Below are 15,595 nucleotides of genomic sequence, written 5' to 3'. Positions count from 1 at the left end.
ACTTTTGCCCCGCTACAGGTCTTATGTTTTTTAGCAGTTAATTTTTACGGGTTACATGAAAAAGAAACTAATTACAATAACTGCACTAGTAGTTTTCCATTTGTAATTGGAGTTAAAATGTTGCCATGTTATACCTAGTTTCTTTAACTTGTCGAGCTAGCTCAAATTTCAGGTCTGGAATGTAGAAGGCAACCAACTGAACAAAAAGCTGTCAATTCCATAATAATGTTTGTACACTCACTTTACGTTTGCTCTGTTTTCCTCCCCCCCTAGCTATTTCGATATTTAATTGTGTAAACCTGGTGATGCCAAGGCTGAAAAATAAATGTGCAACTATGGGATTTCACAATAGTTGCGCTCAAATTCCTAATCGGGTTAAGGTTTGTGCCTGGATTCCAGGCTGAGCAAGGGGTCACTGCCTGGCACCGGTTGGCACTGCTGCTGAAATGGGGCGGTTGGTGTTGTGCTGATCGTCACTGGGTGTCCTCTGTCCTATCCGCGCATTTTTATTCAGCAATGTATAATTAACCAAGTGTGCAAAGGTTGGTTTTGGTTTGTTTCCTCTGTGCCCTTCTTCTCTGACTGGCAAATGGTTATCAGTTATGAAGGCCAAAGCACTGGACTGGATGTGAGAAAAACAGGAGGAAGTTCAGAGAAATATAGAGAAGGGGATGGCTCTGGATGTTTATTTCCTCTAACAGGCTGAGGTTTGGAGTGTGCTGCAGAAAGCTGTCAAACGATCTGTTGGTCAGTGAGGATGCTGCGATGCTTTTCTTGCCGGCTGCTGGAAAGTAACTGCTCTAGCACTGCAGTGTGCCATTCTGCTGAAGGGTTTTGTAGGAGTGTCACCATGTTTGGCTGCTGGAGGCACGCGTGGACCTGACAGTCAACTGCTCATCTCTGCCCATGATGCTTCATGTAACGTGCCAGAAATTGTGCTTGCTAACTTCTTCTAATACAGCATTTTTGGCCCTGTGAGAGGCGGGAGAGAGGAGTTAACAGATCTTAAATGAAGAACGTTATTGTGCTAATGAGGAAACCTTAATCACGACTTAGGGAGTTCTTATATTTAGCAGATTTTGAGGTATTTCAAATTCATGTTCCATTGGATGGATTGAGCCATACAAAAATATTTTTCCCACATCACCCAGCTTTACGCAGGATTCTCGTAATAGTTATTTACTGCTATTTCTGTGAACTAGTGGGAAACTCTGCTTTAGCAATGTGTGTGGGCTTCGAACAGCTTTGTAGATTGTGATAATTATCTTTTTGTCTCCACGAATGCAGGGCCTTCAGCTTTCTGAAATGCATCATGTTGCAATTAGTAAATTCTGCGTATGCCTTGCATCTATGAGGAATGAAAAAGGATTTTATTAGCTTTTACTTTTTTATTGCCTGAGAAATGTTTGAAATTAGAATCTTATTTCTTGGTTTTAATTATTCAAATGAGACGGGGTGGATTAGGAAACAAAATAATTAAAATGCAGTTACAAAAGCCTTACTACGTCAGCTGGCAGATAATGCAAAAAGCATGAGGGCTTTTTCTGCCCCAAGTATGAAACTCCTGCTGTTCACTGATAAGAAATAATTACTGAATAATCATCTGAAGTACCAACGTGCAGATAATTGCAGGATCTAAATTTGTGTTTTATTCAGAACTGTTTTCTTGCACACTGAAGCTGTCACATTTGGAGTGCATCACCTTTTGGTGATGGTGTCCATGTGTGTGCAGCTGCTCAGCCTTGCATTGCAGGAGGGTGCTGTGCAGGTCCGCTGCCTGCACACCATTAACCTCAACAATCCTAAACTTTCTGTCAAAGTTGCCCTTGAAAGACCATCTGCATTTGATTTCTGAAGCATGGTGTGTATCAAGGGTATTAAAAGAGTCTAATTCCTTACACCACGAGTGTAGAACCAAAAAATCTCAAGTGCCTGGTGCTCGCGCTTCAGTAAATACTCCTGATTGCTGCTGGCACCAATCCATAGGGAAGCAGTGCAGTGGGACATTTGAAAGGCTGTTTAATTAAAATCAGGCTCTGATTATTTTTTTTTTCTTTGCTGATGTATTTGAAAAGAATGAACTGAATTTGCTCTATTGCCAACATTTTTTATTTTTTTTTATCCCAAAAAGAAAATGTAAGGTCAGCAATAGTTACTGTTATTAAAGAAGAAGCAAAGAAACCTGCCCTGTATATGTTGAGTGTATTTTATGGGAGTGTAGGAGGGCTGCTTTGAAAGTAACACCTCCTATGTTATTCTGTTGTCTCACACTGTGGGATGTTGGTGGTATGGCTGTAGAAGTTGAACCTTCCCACCAACATCCCATTGCTGCTTTCAGAGCAGAATAGAATTTCTAAAGGAAGGTCATTTCTGATTTATGGTGGAAAAAGCAGGTGTAAAACTCAGTGACGTGTTTGCGTTTAAGGCCATCTTTGGTCTTTTTCCAAAGGTGAGTTTGCTCAGGAGACTTGAGGGAAAGAAAAACACCGTTCTGCTGGCTGCTTTTGAAGCTGGTTTTAATCAGGAAAGCTATTCAGTGTTACAAACAAAGCCCCAGAGCTTCTCTGTCTATGGGTGAGGTTATGCAAAAAATGGCTTAAGTTTAGGACATTGAGTATTCAGTGAGGATTCCTGCTTTTTGTTGTTGTTTTTGAGGGTTGGGTGGGAGAAGTTATTACAAGAAAATGTAAGTATGTAATTGCAGAACATTGTAAAATTAATTCTTCCCTCCATACCAGCCACAATGGGAAGCTGTGTGGATTTTCAGTTAAAGCTGTAGCTGACCTCCTACCTTCTGTAAGACAGTATTTAACAAAAACTTGACTTTGTTCAGGCTGTGAGTACAAGATGTGCATAGAAAGTCATGTACAGCCATGCCCCATTTCTCTATTTCACCATCACTCCGATATGAAATTGAGCAATGGCTGATGTGGGGAACATATAGTGGTGTATTTCAGCTGATATCACTGAGGCTTTGACTGCTTTGCATTCCATCAGGAAAGCCTGTGGAAGTCCTGTTTTCCCCTCTGCTCCCCTTGGTATTGATCCCTAGCTTAGATAAATGGAAAGCTTTGCGGAAAGTCTTGCCTAACAGAGCACACAACGTCTGGCTGCTTTCAGTCGTGCTGGGTTTAGATTGCATTCCTGAAGAGATTGCATGCAAAAATTTGCCTTAAAAAAGACAAATCTCAGCTTTAAACCCAAGTAAGTAAATAAACAAGTAGCCCTGGTGAACTTTGTGCCCCTCACTACTAAAAAAAATAATAAAAAATAATTTAAAAAATTAGTTGCTTCACACTAAGATGTGAACCCAACCTTTCTTCTGACCAATCACTCATGTTCTAATGGTAGCTGGAGAGTAAAAGAATAGTAGCTGTGTAAACAACGTGCATTGTTCTTAGCTAGTCAGCACTGAACATTAATAATTAGACTCATACCAAAGCAAAAGGGGAAACTCCTGTAGATGCTGCACTTGTTTATATGTAGAAATGTTTTAGATCTCATCAAGTTATTTCTCAGGGAATTAACATATACTTCTATGGGACAGGCTGCAGAATGGCCATATGGTAAGCTGAGTTTCAGTTTAATGAGGATTTCAAATATGGTGATTAAAAGTTCGGTTTCTTTAGAGTCATTGTTTCTATGCCAGATTTCCATGGAGGGCAGTTCAACAAAAAATAAACTTCCAGTTCTGGAGGAATCTTGTTGAAGTTAGTGGGGTTGGTCATGAATATCCATTTGAACAGGACAGGCACCTTACCAGCTGGTAATTCACCAGCTGGGTGAATTGCATGGATAGCTCATGTCAAAGCAGCAATTAATGGGTCTGTGTTGCACAGGATTTAGATAAGATCGTGTTTGTTTGTTTGTTTTAGGCTGCATTTTTACTAAGTCTTTTCTGTCCTTAGAGAACATTTCCTTGTTCTCTGTGTACCAAGGCAGTCAGGTTACATGGAAAGAAATCTGCATGAAATGTTTTCGTATGTGAAGAAATTCATGAGCTGCAGACAAACTGGCATAGGAAGAGTTACTACATATGAACTGATGCTAATAGAGAAGACTGTACAGTTTAGCATGGGAGGGGTTATCACACAGGGTCCTGACAAGAGGATTTAGTGTAGGATGACTGTGTCAAGTAGTTTCTAAGGAAACTACTGCTGAGAGGATGTATGAGGTGAAATTTCTATGGCAAGCCTACGTGTGTGTGTATATTTAAGTGTGTTCAGTCTCCACAATAGAAAAATTAACGTGTGCTGCTGTATTTAAGAGTGCAGGATAATTCCTTTGCTATATTGTTGTCACCAAAATCACGTAGATAAAGTAGAACAGTACTTTCAGTGTCTCTTTCAACGACCTGGATTGTCTCAACTCTTTTCTGCTACATTTGTTGCATGAATTCCTAGGAGAGAGATGTAGCTGTAAGTGCACGAGGTGTGGCTGTTAGCTTCTGTTTTTTCCCTCAGGTCCTTAGACCCCAAGAGGCAAATAAGATTTATTTTTCCCTCTAAAGTCACTTTTGCAGCTTTCCATAACTGCTCTATGCAATACAGTGTGAATGTCAGCTTTATATTTATGGGGGGGTTTTAAAGCTCTGCTATGAAATGCTGTTTCAATCTGGATATTGCTGATGTGTCGAAGCGAGCTTGGAATTGATGTCTTCTCTGGGTGTTTTGTGAGACTGAGGCTCATCTAATAAGGCTGTCAGCCGAAATCCTTCATGTAGAATACATCCAAGTTTATATTTTGATGTTCGAATGCATCTGTCTGCTAAGCTGAGAAATTACCTAAGAAGTGGAGCTGGAAGAGGGACTCTTTCTAACAAAAAGCAAGACTCGAGCTGATGATTATTAACTGTCCAGTGTAGGTTTTCTTTCTTCTGGCCTTTGTCTGTTTTCTACCTTGTTGAATTTTTTCTGTGCTATGGAGCTGTTACAACTGAGTGAGTTCTGTACTGTTTCCAGCACAGGGTTCTGATTTGTTGATTACAACAGGTTTTGAATTTGTTTTTTAATGTCTTTATCAAAATGGCAGCTTATATAAGTGTATGTTGAATACAACTGCCATAGAGCAGTGTATTTATGTAGGTGGATTGAAGGCAATCATAATGCTGTTTTTATATGTTTATTATAATAATACATACACTTCAAAATCAATACGAGTAATCCACAAACTGTTCTCAGCGTAGAGGCCTGTGGCTAATGGCAATCAGACATTACCAAAGTGGTGTTTTAGCTCCTCTTTGTAAAGGATGATCTTGTTTCTGTTGGGATCATACCATTCTTTTTCCGTTGTGGAAATAAGAGCATACTGTGGCTGTTCAAAACAGTCTGGCAATCCAACAGCAGCTGGGTGCAGATGTTGGTGCTCAGTAACTAAGGAAGGAGATGCCCATGGAGAACTTTTTGTGAAGCAAATTGGTGAAGTATCAGCTTACACCACTGTTTTCTACTTTCTTCTTATTTATATTTTAAGAAGTAATCACATAGAACAGGTATTATAAATATTTACGTAAAATCTCTTCCTGTTGCATTCATGCTATTTTATCATGAGTCCCTGCTTGTAGCATAAGGCACAGTACACTGCTAGGAGCCTTAATTTCTTTTTTTTTTTTTACCTTACGTTTTGCTGTTTTATTTTGTATTCTTCTCTTACAAAAATCCATTCTGCCTTCTCTGCCACTCAATTCTGAGTGTGTTTAAGGCACGGTCTTTTTGTTAGTATTTGAAATTAATCCTATACCTTTAATATCAGGTTAGAAGTTACTTTTCCCTATCATTTTCATCATGATTTGCTTCCTTAGCACTTTTCTGTTCAATATATGTGGGTTTTTTCAAGTTTATTGAATCAAATGTCAGCCAGTATTTCAAGTAATACGATGTTATCAATCTTGCGTGCTCTGCTCAGGTATTTTCAGAATTACTTTGTACCACTTGTGTTGTTAAACAGCTTGATTGTTTTTCCGGCTGCTTTTAAATTCCTCTGCAGATGTTTTCATTAAGTAGTTGAATGTATTATCTGTTCTTTTCCATTCAGACTTTTAAACCTCTGTACTCAAGAATAGCTCAACATGAGAAGTTCAAAATGGTTTCTATTATCTGTATCTGTCAGCATGTTGCCCTGTTTCCTTTCGCAGGAGTTCATTACAGCTTTAAGGTAGGGGGAGGGAGGAATGGGGTGTGTTTGCTATTAGTTATGGAATTATTCTGAATCCAGGGAATTTCATGCAGATTTACTTCAGACTAGAGGTGCTGTGTTGATGCTTTCCATGCTACTTTCTTAAAGGTGTAGCATGGAAAAACCTTTAAGTACACTTCTTTCCGTGTTTAATAATGGATTATATATATGAGAGGAGGATATATATAGCTTGGAACATCAATCTGTAATGATATTTGTTTTCCTTTCTGCTAGGCCTACAGTCAGACAGTAGTGCTCCCTTGCATAAGTGGCACTGGTGAGGGATCACACCACTGAAGGATTTGCTGTTGTTCAGATTTCTCCCTGCTCCAGATTTTTTCATTGCATAATCTTCTTGCCATAGACCTCGAGGTCAAAATACACAATTTTCTTATTCATCATGCAGCTGTGACTCAAATACATTACATGCATTGTGACATCTAGCACATAAATGTCAAGAAATATACTCATTTTTGAAATGTCCTGTTTATGTAAGTGCCCCCCTTTGTTTGGAAGCTAATATAAAATCCAGGTTCCTTTTAAAATAACGAAAAACAGCAGCAACAAGAACACCTACAAACAGCCTTTCCCAAATCCTCCACACTTGAGTTGTCACATCTTCATAGATGGCAACCATTCCTAATGTCTCATTGGTAGCACTTTCAAAGATTACTTTCATCTGTATTGCCAGTGCCATTGGCTCTAATTATTTGAGTAATTTTTCTTGTGTTGCAAATAGATCTTGGTTAGTGTTGTAGTGGACTTGCAAGTAGTAACGTAGTCAGAGTTGGTACATTTGTATATCTAATGTAAGTGAAACGCATGCTTCCTGATGACAGAAGTTAATTAAACTCTTCCTCATTTCCATCACAGTAGAATTAAAGAGTTTTTGAGTAGTTACCCTCATTTTGTATTTCATTGCTTGAATAGTGTATTTCTGTAATAAACTATTTCCAGCTGTGATATTTTCAAAATGATTAGAGGATGACAAGGGACTCTTTAAAATGGGAACCTATTTCTATGTAAGTAAATAGAAGGATGGTCATTTAAACAGAAATAGCATCATTTATTGGCATTTCAGTCAGCTGATAAACTCATTTTCATTGTCTCTTGTTTTATATGTATTTTATAACTAGTCTGATCCTCAGCAAACCTGTAACTGTGAGACACCTGGCAAGGTGTAAGTTGTGAGGTGTAGTCTCATACATCCCAATGGAAGTTAAGTTCTTAAATATCTGTGCTGCTATATATTGGTGTCAGGAGTGGAGCTGTGGATTCTTACTTTTAAATAATTTGTGCATAGTGTGAGTTAATTTGGAGAATGCTTTGGCTTTGTATAATGCTGTTTAGATCCCAACTGTAATTGGGATCTGATTTGAGAGCAGAAGGTTCCAGGTCTAATTGAATAGCCATAGTCCTGCCCTGACATTTTTTATGCTGAATAAACCAATTCAGGAGAAGATGATAATGATGATCATAAGTGCTTTTATGGGAAGCTTTTTGGTAATTAATTTTTGTTTGGTTTTAACATCAAGTGCCTGTATTTCCATCTAGGACTTTTCTGCTTTAATGTGATTTCAAACTTACTTGTTTGTGTGATATTAAAGGAATCTGAACAATCACTCCCCATGTCAAAATATTTGAGTGTATTCAGTTACTGCAGTTACTAGTAACTGAATTTCTGTTTAGATATTGTGATTCCTGCTTAAGGACTTTTGAGTGATAGTAGGAAAAGAACGAGTTCTGTTAAAATAAACATGTATTTTGTTTGTTTTCGGAGAGACGTGAATGCTCTGGAAATGAAATTTAGTACTCTTAGTTGAGGCTGCTTCACCTTTGAATAAATATGCACTGGATTTAATGCTGTTGAACCAGTTTATTTTAGAGACACACCTCCATAGTGTCTGATATATTTATTTTTCTCCAAATCTTAGATTGTGCATGGCAAGCCTAAAAGTGAATATAACTGTGAGGCATGCTTTACAGATGCTGGGGTAAAAATTGCAAAGCTTGTCTGCGTGTCAGGTAGAGACAGCCACACAACTGCTCTGCATGTGTTCCTCTGTAGACAAAGTATGTCTGGTGCAGCCTGGCTGGTGCCTGAGTAGAATGGGGAAGTTCCTGCTGCTCCACCAGGGCAACTTGGCTTGAGGGTGGGGATGGTGGGGAGGGACAGCCACCGGGCACTGAGCTTTTGCTTGTTGCTCACGTAGGGAGTCAAAGCTGTAAAGCTGTGTCCGGACTAACTTGTACAAAAATTCAAGTCACAGAATCACAGAATGACCCGGGTTGGAAGGGACCTCAAGGATCATGTAGTTCCAACCCCCCCTGCCTAGCAGGGCCACCAAACATACACCTTTACTAGATCAGGTTGCCCAGGACCCCGTCCAACCTGGTCTTGAACACCTCCAAGGACGGGGCATACACAAAGTCCTTACACAATTGTTTGTAACATCCAGGTCATTTGAAGAGAGAAGCTCATTTGTGCTAAAGCGTAGTAATCCTAGCTGAAACAGGTGTGGGCTTCTTCTGAAATGATACAGCAGAACTGCTTGCCTGCATCCTTTTTAAGTCATATGAGCCAAGCAAGTCTTAACATCTGAACAAGTCTCCTGAGAGGAATGCAAATATAGCCTTGGAGAAATAAATGGTTTGTGTTTACATTTTCTAACAAATGTGTTGCGAGAGTGGTGTATAGATCAAGTGCTTTACATCCTTGGGATATAGTTCATATTATTAGTCTTTAATGTGTGTTCTGTTTAAAATGGTCTGACAGGATCAGAACAGCTGGCTGTATTTATTATAGAAGCAACCACTTGTCGCAGCGTAGGAAATTTTCACGGAGTGAAAGTGGATGGACCATACAGTAGAAGTGACACAATAAAAGATCTGTTATGTGAAGATGTTTATTTTCCCCCCATTCTCCTAGGATAAATGAATACACAAAGAGCTCTGTGCTTCTATACTTAATGTGAAACTGTTAAAATCTTACCCTATCACAGATAGTTTCATAACTGACATCATTTTTGCAGGGCATGGTATGAGCTCTGTTTCAGCAGTTACTTTTGAGACATCCCCTGCCTTTGGGCAGCAGGGCATGGCCATGGTTGTAAAGCTGATGTACTCTAAACTAGTTCCCCCAAACAGGGCTTGTTTAACAGTCAGATGTATGGTGCAAACTCTGGAACAGAAGTATGTGGGATGCTGGTGAGAAAGATGGACAATTCCTTTTTTTGTAGAATCTAGCCACTAGATGAGCTTAACTTTAATATGAAGTTGCACCTGAATTTTGACACCTACACAGGTTCAGTTTTCAGCTTAATGGGAGTAGTTTTGCAAACAGCTATTGTGGGATTTTCTGTTAGGCTAAAAGATGTGGAATGAATCATGGAATGGTTTGCCTTAGAAGAAGCCTTAAAGGTCATCTAGTTCCTATTTGTATAGTGCAGACAAGAGAACCTTCCACTAGATCAGGTTGTCCAGGGCCATAACCAACGTGGTGTTGAATACTTCCCAGTATGAGACATCTACAGCTTCTCTGGGCAGCCTGTTACAGTGTCTGTCCACTCTCTGAGTAAAGAATTTCTTCATAATATCCAATGTTAAGTAACCCTTCTTTCGGTTTAGAGAAAGAAACCCTCTTTCCTTTGTTCTATCACTACATACCCTGATGAAGAGTTACTTTCCAGCTTTCTTGTATGCTTCCTCCAAGTACTGGAAGGCCACAGTGTGTTCTCCCTGAAGCCTTCTGTTCTCCAGGCTGAACAACTCCTTGTTGTTTAGGGTTTCCATTTGTAGTATGCTTGTACTACTGTCTTACTGGCTAAGGTGTCAAGGTTTTCCACATAGGGAAGACGTCTTTTAGTAATTCATCTAAGCAATTCTTCCCTTCTTTCCCCCTGTTCAAAAGTTGAGAGCTTGTTGTTGTCAGTTGTTTGGTTTTTGTTTATGGGAGCAAATTGCTTTATTACAGGAAGACCTACCTGTTTTTCATAGGCTTGATTAAAATTGTTGAAAAAAAATTAAAAAGTTGAGAAAACATAGAATCGTGTTTACAGATTGCTGTTGCTTTATTGTATTTCTCCTTACTTTGTGATAATCAGTTTATTTTCGTCTTTCAGAAGACCGGACAGTATTTGAAGGCTTGACAAATGCATCCCAGGCTGAAAAACTGCTGTGTTTCTCCTCCTCTTCCTCCTTTAGAAAACTGACTTCTTTAAAGAGAGGTAAAGTTGGATGAAGTGAGCTAAAATTGAACTGCATGTGAACTTCTTGAGCTTTTCTTGTGATTTCTTAAATTAACTTGCATGTATCTCATTCCGATGTCTGATATCTGTTCCCATATCTACTGAAAATGATATCTTCAGAAAACTTTGTTTGCAGAGATACGTTTAGTTGTGTTGTGTTATTTTCTGGTATTATTTAGCAGCACTTCTGCTAAAGTGAGTTGCCTGAGTGTTAATTGAATTTGAATTGATCTCATATTACATCTGAATCTGATATCTCTTAGGATATTTAAACATGCTTTGGGAATTTAATGTTGTTCTTTAGTTACTAGGAGTTTGTATTATCTGAACAACTTGCTCACTGCCCAAGGCTCTGCTAAACTGTGTGTGCAACGACATTTATACAAAGATGTGTGACATGGAATTTACGGCTTCCCAACACAATTTTTATATTGCATTCCACATCATTTTCTACTTAAAAAGCAGTGACCTGTTCTTCAGAAATGAAAGCAAAATTGTTCTAAGACCAAGATAGATGATTCCAATCATCTAAGCTGACTATTTGAAAGCCACTTGTCACAGGGCTTCCATGATGTAACATACATCAAAACAACAACTTTTTTTTGAGCTTATATAGTTTCCAAAACACAGCTGAGAGGAAATTGTAAAAAGTAAAGATTTCACTTCATCTCTACCTGCCTTTTCCCTATGAAATTAACAACAAGTTCTACCACTAATAGCACTTTGGTTATTTTTGACACTGTATGTAGTATTTATGGGGCTAAAGTTGACAGTTATCTGGTTCTAGGAGGGTTTCTTTTCTTCCCATCTCAGGCTGAAAAAGCTTCAGAGAAAGGTGACTGTATTAAAGGTGAAAAATGAAGTTCATTCATTATTACTGATAGTTATTTTTTAAAAAGAGTGCTTTGTAGTTGATGGTTATTTGTAGATTTTTTAAAAAATGTGATAAATATATTTGACAATGTGTGACAGCTTTATTGCATGTAGCTGTTATATACCTAAATTATCTCCTAAAAAAGAACACAAAAAAGTAACTTAAATATGTCTGAAAATACAGTGTCCATTCACTTACTTGTCACTTTTTAATTGCTGGTCCTATGGAAGCCAAACTTGATGAACTTTAACTAAGAATCGCTGTATCATGTCTAATATGGCTTCAAGAAGTCCTTACATTTTATTGTCTCCTCGGTTTTTCAGTTTTCAGGGCATTCTTGAGGTTTTCCTTCTCGTTGACCTGCTTGCAAGTTTTTGTTCTGTCATTACTAGTTAAGTTGTGACTGGATACTTTAAAGTAGTTTTCTGTAACATTTTTTTGTGGATGAAATATTACCCAAATAAGCGTGTTGAGTTGTGTTGCCAGTTGAGTTTGAAAAGCCTCGGAACATTCTGAATAGCAATTTATTCAGCTCTCTTTTATCGTTTGGGTAGCAATTCAAAGCTCCTCTCTGAAGGATATAGCAATAATTAATTGTGAGCATAGAAAGTAGTTGTTGTTGGGTTCTTTTGTTTGTTTTTTCTCTCCTAGTTTGGGGCAATTAGAAGTTCAGTAGATTGGAGATGTAATCTAAGTCCATCTGAATTCCTTACAGCTTCAATCCCCTTAAGTTTTTGGTTTTTTTTCCCTGTCATACTCAGGGTAAGAGCTTTATCCCAATCTCTTTGTTGTGACCCACAAACAGTGGATGAAAGGAGACTGTTTAATATACACAATGAGCTCAAAACCCTGTTAGGTTCTTAGCATTTTAGTAAAGCCAGGAGAAAAAATTAAATGTTTTTAAAACTTCCATAATGTAACTAATGAAAGTAACTATGTGATTAGAAATGCACTACAGTGCTAAAAAAAAACCCTGAAACAAACAGAAAACCCTGCTAACTTGTAGATATACACAAAGTAGTTCTTCTGTAACAGTCCATTTTTTTCTCTCTAAGAGGCTCTATCAGTTTCTTCATGTTTCAGTATTTTCTTTACTTGGTTATCAGAATGCCAAGATCTATGTGTGCTATATCAAAATCTAAGATCTAATCAGTAATCTAAAGGAGCTGGGAGAACTCTTTATTATTTAGCTGGGATCATTAAATAAATCACCCAGCACAGAACGCTGGAAGGGAGCTGTGTGTACAGAGAGAATAACGTCATCTTTGTTACAGTTCATTTCTCTTTATCTGTTCTGTTTGCTGCTTGTTAGGTCTGAAGGTCTTCCTAAATGCCGATGTCAGGTGCTGTTCCTGACCACAGCTCTTCCTGGTGTTTTTCTCTGTACGTGTACACAGAGGCTCTCTTATGCAGCACAGTATGAAGAGCTAAAGGATTGCTTTTACTGATGTCTTTTGTTCTGCCTCTAAGGTAGTCACAACAGATACTGCTGGTTTCTTGGATTAAGTTGTGCAATAATACTGCTGCAAACTAAGGAAACTGAATTTGTTTCTCAAATTGTACTTGAAGAAAGGATGGTTTAGGCCCAGTGTTTACTGTTTTGATCTTAAGTATTAGCAGAATACATATGTTTTCCCATTTAGGACAGGTTTCTCAGTGGGTGTTTTCTTCACAAGAGAAGATATATCTGCACAGTAGATTTGAGCTGGTAAGAATATGACTGACAAAAAATAGAAAGCAAACCAGGAATTAATGAAAACTGGAACCATTTTAGAGTTCTACCATTATGGAAATGGCAAACAATAGCAGCAATTGTCCTTGACAGTTTAATTTCTTTTTTTTTTCTCCCTGAGCATTCCAGCATATTTTTAGAAGAGCTAAACCTTGAAGCTGTTCTTTCAAGCTGCACAATTCTTTTAAGAATAAGCTTTAGGGAGTGAAGTTCTACTATTAGAAATTCTAATAACTGTTATTATGAAACTGCTTTACTACATGTATCTAGAACTATCTTTACATCATCTCACATCATTTGTTCCATGATGTTATTGACTTTGGTCCGCTTCTCTTTTCTGTGTGCTATATTTGGTAAGGGAGCAAGATGTGTTTGTGTTAAATAATGTACATTTTGGCCTGAAGCACCAAGTCCCTCTTTTTCCTTCTCCTATGTTATGGTGCAGTAGTTTAAAAGAAGAATCTAAAGGTAGCAGCTTTTTGTTATTGTTTGAAAATGGGACCAGTTGTAAGGAGTGCCACTTCTCATCCTGTTGGATATTATATAAATCCTTTGGGAATTTCTTAATGGATTTTCATTGTGTTAGGATTTTACAGAACCATATTTTTGTACCGGAATTTTTCCTTATTTTTTTTTCCTTCCTTTTTCATGGAAAGGTAAGAGAGCAGATACAGAAGTAAGAAAATGCTGGGATCAGAACGGGGTGTGGTGGAAGAATGGCTGTCGGAATTCAAGGTGAGCTGAGAGGAATGATAGCTGTACTATTGGTAACATTTTAATTACGATTACTTTATCTTTCAAACTCTTATAAGTAATAACACATGCAAAGATCTATGTATATAGGTCAACTGGCACCTATATACAATGCATAGTCCCGATAGCAATTTTTTAATTGTTTTTTTAATTATCACACAGCCTGTTATGACAGTGGGGTTTTTAACGCATATCTGGTAGTGTAAATCAAGTTGACAGAACGTAACTGATAGCTGGATAATGCTACCTACATTTCTGCTTGAGCAACTTCTTTGATTTGCCTTTAAAGTCCTAAAGAAGCTGTTTGCTGCTTATTCCCATAGTCTGCATGAAATTAGTTGTTTTATCAAGAGGAATCTGAAGTATTTTTAAGCTGTTTTGCATGTTTATAATTACGTTGGATGAAACGGCAGATAATGCATAAGCAGGCAGATGGGATTTCGTGATTGATATAATATTTATCTGTTATTTAAATTAATAATAATTCCTCTAATCACTGATATCTAAAAATTAACTATGGAGTGTTATCAGGAACTTGTTGAAGAGTCAGTGATGCAAAATGTACAGACACAATTCTGTGGTGGAGCTTTAGGCTATAGTTGACTAATCAATTCTTTGGGAAGTGCCTATTAAATAAGGAATATTGAGAAAACACAGTGTCTTCATTTCAAGTTGGATCAAATAATTATTGTGAAAGGGACATCTGAAACTGCTTTTGAAGATACCCCTGAATGTTGCTGAGTTCCCCTAAATGCAGTGTAAATGGAGCAGAACAGGCACTGAATGAATTAGGTTACAAGTCCCAAAATTTACTCAACTTCAGGAATTGGGATGATGACAAATACATTTGTACTTGTGGACACTGATTTAATCAGATAAACTTTTTTTTTTTTCCCTTTAATTTAGGCATTACCTGAAACACAGATTTCCAGCTATGCAGCTACGTTGCACCGAAAAAAACCACTGGTACCAGCTCTTTATAAAGTCATTCAAGACCCAAATAATGAGGTAGGAGACTTAGATAAACATTCGTTTGCTGTTGTGTATGGCTTCCACCTCTATAACTCAATGTAGAGAACTGGGAGAGGAAGAATGTCCTCTGTGATGTGATCTGACAGGGGTGCTATTCCTCTTATTATTCTCTTCAGTTTTGATGTTCACTTCAGTGCTTTTCTGATAAGGCACAACCTCATCTTCTCCCCAAAATACAGTTTATACTGTCTGCTAAATTTTACTTGTCACGTCTGACAGTTACAGTTGACTTCCTGAGTTGCTTCTTTAGCCAGAAAGCACCTTTTAGGCGCAACAAAGTGGGACTTACAGTGAAAACCTGGGAAGTCTGATGTGCATCTTATCCAGTGGCTTATTAGAGTGGAAGAAAGAATTGGTGTATTACTCACCATACACAGTTAAAATAAGCAGGTCTTTTGCTTATACTAGTATGATGTTTGTGGAACTTGGTTTAAACTATAGTAAACAGGAGCAGAAACAGGGCCCCAAAATATAAATATATACAATAAAAAATTATTTCCTTTGTCTACAATTCATTTTGCAAATGATGCTAAAGCTGTGCTTTCCATTCCAATGGCTTTTATTATGAACATTTCTGGAAAAGTGTTTGAAATGCACCTTCTAAATGACTTGAGCAAGTATACTGCTCTGCTGTGCAAACTGTTTCAGATCAAATATTTGATTTATCATCTGTGATCTCTTGTGTATTTATAGATTTAATGGCAATCATGCACACTAAGGAAGCTTTTTGTTTTCCTAAATACAGCTCAGCTGCTTTCTGAAGCTGGATGCTTGCTTGAGCTT

General features: G+C 37.9%; 1 protein-coding gene across 6 annotated transcripts in view; it reads left to right on the top strand.

The window, feature by feature from the left end:
* Window positions 1–15,595, top strand: part of FAM126B (family with sequence similarity 126 member B) — a 56,081-nt gene that overhangs the window by 12,517 nt on the left and 27,969 nt on the right. For 4 of the 6 annotated variants that reach the window (XM_015868130.2, XM_015868133.2, XM_015868127.2 and 1 more), the window contains exons 2-4: window positions 10,296–10,400; window positions 13,684–13,762; window positions 14,687–14,788. In XM_015868130.2, coding sequence (XP_015723616.1) covers window positions 13,712–13,762; window positions 14,687–14,788 — 153 coding nt within the window. In that variant the 5' untranslated portion in view covers window positions 10,296–10,400; window positions 13,684–13,711. The remainder of the gene's footprint in view (window positions 1–10,295; window positions 10,401–13,683; window positions 13,763–14,686; window positions 14,789–15,595) is intronic. The other 2 variants (XM_015868131.2, XM_015868132.2) reach the window with 1 other exon arrangement.

This window comes from Coturnix japonica, chromosome 7, assembly GCF_001577835.2.
Source record: "Coturnix japonica isolate 7356 chromosome 7, Coturnix japonica 2.1, whole genome shotgun sequence".
NCBI classification, from domain to species: Eukaryota; Metazoa; Chordata; class Aves; order Galliformes; family Phasianidae; genus Coturnix; species Coturnix japonica.
This window is presented reverse-complemented; position numbering and strand designations above follow the sequence as displayed.